The following is a 3,899-nucleotide window of genomic DNA, read 5'->3' as shown; positions in this document are numbered from 1 at the left end:
ATCTGTGAGCATCATACCATCTCATAGACATGTAATTTAATAATAGTCATTATCACTTTGACAAATAACGGACAAGGGTTTTGGATCCATTAAAGTTAGTTTACACTAACTAACACAAGATAAGATGAGATAAGATATGCAAGTTAATGTTTAGAAGAAGAAAAGTATTTAGAGTTTCGTAGCAAAAAAAAAAAATTATTATTAGAAGGGAAACAATTTTAAGTTCCCCATTGGCGGTCAAGGCATAATTTAATTTTAAACAATACCCTTACGCGTAAAAATAATACTATAACTCTGCAAAACATTTTTCAATTTAGACATCGTCTTAATTACGTACATTGGGCTTCAGATCACCGTATTTACGATTATGGGCCCAAAACAGCTTCCGGTCCACACTTATTTCTTGATATGTAATCATCATAAATCTTTAACTAGGTTGTGTTTTTGTTCGGGCAGATATGTTACTTCTTCTACAAGAATATCACGTTTTGCGTGACCGTGTTCTTATACGAAGCCTACACATCCTTCTCTGCTCAACCCGCATATAACGACTAGTTTATATATATATATATATATTATGAACGTCTTCTTCTCTTCAGTTTACTAGAAAACCTCTCTGAATTCTCGCTCATAATTTCCCATTAAACTTCGTTTTTCTACATACCACAAGTCGTTGTAGATATCACAAGAAAACACCCTGAAACCAAAACGAAGAAAAAAGGTTTTTAATTCTTAAAATTCCTCAACTTCACCACCAAAGATTTCTTTAATGGGACTTGGGCATGAAATAAAGATTCAGCAACTTCCTTGTCATGAGGTAGTTCCCTTCTCAAGGCTTCGTACATAATCACTCACTGCATCTCCCCATCTCTCCATCTACAGTTCAACACACGGGATTGCGAGATACTTCCTGGTGCAAAACTCCAATGTTTTATGCCTTATAATCTCTTGTTACTTGTTAGGTTGGACTTCTATAGCTGCTATTTGGGCCTCTATTACACATCACCAGACCAAAGAAACATGCCCACTAGCCCAAACAGAATCGTATCTCACAGATGTATTTGGCAAGAATTCTGATATCCTCTCTATGGGAAATATATATTTCAAAGCATATTTTACTGTGATAAAAAGGGAACTTTAACATAACGTAGAATATTTATGGTAGTATCATATCTTGGGCATTAATTTTTGGGAGATTATGAGCTATATATAAATATGTGAATATTGACTTTTAATTTATAGCGTGGCTGGACAATATTGTGCATTAACGTCTGAGAGATTATGAGCTATACATGCAGATGATGAATTAAGATGAAAGATCTTTACTATAACTCTATAAGAATTAGCAGCACGGGGAATTCATTTCATTATCAACGATGGAGACGGCAGAGAAGCGAGTAACGATTGCATCATCATCTCAAAGAAAGAGAAAGAGAAGAAAAATCCGAAGAATAATAAGAAAAAGAAGAAGAAGAAACGAGAAGCTATTGACTGCTCCATCATCACTACCAAACGACGCCATCGAGGAGATCTTCTTGCGGCTTCCAGTGAAAGCCCTAATTCGACTCAAGTCGCTCTCAAAACAATGGAGAGTGGCGATCGAGTCTCTCTCTTTTGCAGAGAGACACTTGAAGATCGCCGAGCAACACCGCGTGGTTCATCCCAAAGTCATGGTCATCACCGACGAAAAGGAGCCTGGATGGACTCTTCGCCCAGACACAGACATTGGTTTTAGAACATTCTGCTTAGAATCGGGTTCTACTCTATCTTTTAGTCTTATCAATTTCCCTCAAGGATTCTTTCACTGTACCTTCGTTTCTGAAAACTGTGATGGCCTTTTCTGCATTCATTCCCCACAATCTCACTCTGTATATGTAGTTAACCCGGCTACACGGTGGCTCCGACAACTTCCTCCGTCTAGGTTTCAGATTTCGATGCACAAGTTTTACCCGACTCGAGAAGAGTGGAAATTCACGGATTCACTCTTTCATCTAGCATTCGTGAAGGCTGCTGCTGGCTACAAATTAGTTTGGTTGTATAATTGTGAAAACTACAATGCTGATGCTTCGTTTCCAAGCGAGGGAGTTACCAAGTGCGAGGTTTTTGACTTTAGGGCAAACACTTGGAGATACTTGTCTTGCACTCCAAGTTATCGTATATTTTATAATCAAAAGCCGGCCTATGCAAATGGGTCCGTGTACTGGTTGACGGAACCATATAACGCTAGAATCGAAGTGGTAGCTTTTGATATCCAGACAGAAACATTCAGGTTGCTGCCGAATATCATTCTCGCCATTGCTGATTCAGATCCTAACCATATAGACATGTGCAGTCTGGATAACCATTTGTGTATGTCGAAAAGGGAGCATGTTACCATGATCCAAGATATTTGGAGGTTAAAACCATCAGAAGACACTTGGGAGAAGATTTTTTCCATAGATCTCATTTCTTGCCATTCTCCTCGGACTGAGATCCGCGATATGTTTGAATGGAGCCAGAAGGATATGGTTAAGCCATCCACACCCGTGGCAGTATGCAAGAACAAGAAGATCCTGCTCTCACATCGCTGTTCCCGCGGTCTGGTAAAATATGACCCCCTAACAAAGTCTCTAGATTTGTTTTACCGGAATTATATGTCTAGGGGAAAAGTTACTTATTTTCAAAGTTTGATCTCTCATATATAATTAAAAGATTATACTTTTTGCAACAACGTTTGATGTGTATTGAGAGCATGAAAGAAACATAGCATGTCTTTCTGTTGGGGTTTCTCTCATCTTGTTTTCTAAAGAATCCATCTCTTGCAATTTCTTTAAATGGAAAATGATGTGTGAGGAATAATGAAGGTAATCAAACAAAGTCTGAGTTTTTCCTATCGTCACAACTTTTATTTTCTCATCGAAGAGACAAGAAGAGAGCAAAAAGTTTATACTGACCCAAGCAAGAAAAGAGAAGAGAAGATATATGACTGACTGAGTCAATCTTTTTGTCATGTATCTTCTCTTTTTTGTCACAACTTTTCAGCGTCTAAACTGACCCAAGCAAGAAAAGAGAAGATACATGACTGGTGTACTCAAAGTTGAAACAAAATTTCATTTGCGCGAAGTTGAGATGTTTTAAGGATTGATCGAGAGCGCAGAATTGGGATACGAATGGATAATGAAGTAAACTGATATATTTCTGAAATTCTTTTTCTGTAATGTTCTTAAAAGGTTTCTCTAAATAACACCAATAAAGTTGTGTGTTTCTTATGAACAATTTTTAAGTATTCTAAAATCAGGTTTACAATTTCTTTTGTTCAAAATACTATTGGGAAAAAAAAATTTTTAGAGCAAAAAAAAATGATAACTATGTCATTTTAGACTAATATCTATTTTGTGCCAATTTTTTCTATAACACCCTTTAATATTTTTGAAAATAAATTTAATAAATTGTTTTACAAACAAAAAAAATTGGAAAAATAGTAAATTTTGATAAAATACTTATATGAACTTAGTGATATTTTTTTCAGTTCTAAAAAAGTTTAAACCATAAATTTCAGATTATGTTCTAAATAAAGTAGAAATGACATTCTATGAAGTAGAAAACGAAATCCGTTTTTTTCATTGAATCTACAATGTTTAGAATACGTGATCTACGTAAATAAGAGTATTCTAAAAATATTTAGAATACATATTCCGCGCTTAACCTACCGATCTAAAAATTTTAGAAATCAAAATCTACACATTAATATAAATCTAAAACACGTGGAAACCAACTTTTACAGATTTACTGTAAATCTAAAACATGTAGAAATCAAAATCTGAACATTACTATAATTCTAAAAACCTGTAGAAACCAATTTTTACAGATTAGCTGTTCGACCTTGTAATTTTGGATCGATCGATCTCGCATAATCGAAC

At 35.4% G+C, this 3,899-nt stretch overlaps 1 protein-coding gene across 1 annotated transcript; it reads left to right on the top strand.

Moving 5' to 3' along the window:
• The first annotated feature begins 1,343 nt into the window (after positions 1 to 1,343).
• On the top strand, positions 1,344 to 2,684 carry LOC106312762 (putative F-box/kelch-repeat protein At1g13200). Its single transcript, XM_013750401.1, has one exon. It carries the CDS (start codon positions 1,377 to 1,379, stop codon positions 2,682 to 2,684), a length of 1,308 nt encoding a protein of 435 aa, XP_013605855.1. The 5' UTR covers positions 1,344 to 1,376.
• Positions 2,685 to 3,899: the final 1,215 nt, after the last annotated feature.

Source organism: Brassica oleracea, chromosome C8 (genome assembly GCF_000695525.1).
Source record: "Brassica oleracea var. oleracea cultivar TO1000 chromosome C8, BOL, whole genome shotgun sequence".
Taxonomy (NCBI): Eukaryota; Viridiplantae; Streptophyta; class Magnoliopsida; order Brassicales; family Brassicaceae; genus Brassica; species Brassica oleracea.
This window is presented reverse-complemented; position numbering and strand designations above follow the sequence as displayed.

Coding starts and splice junctions, on each gene's coding strand:
- LOC106312762 (XM_013750401.1), top strand. CDS start 1,377: ATGGAGACGGCAGAGAAGCGAGTAACGATTGCATCATCATCTCAAAGA.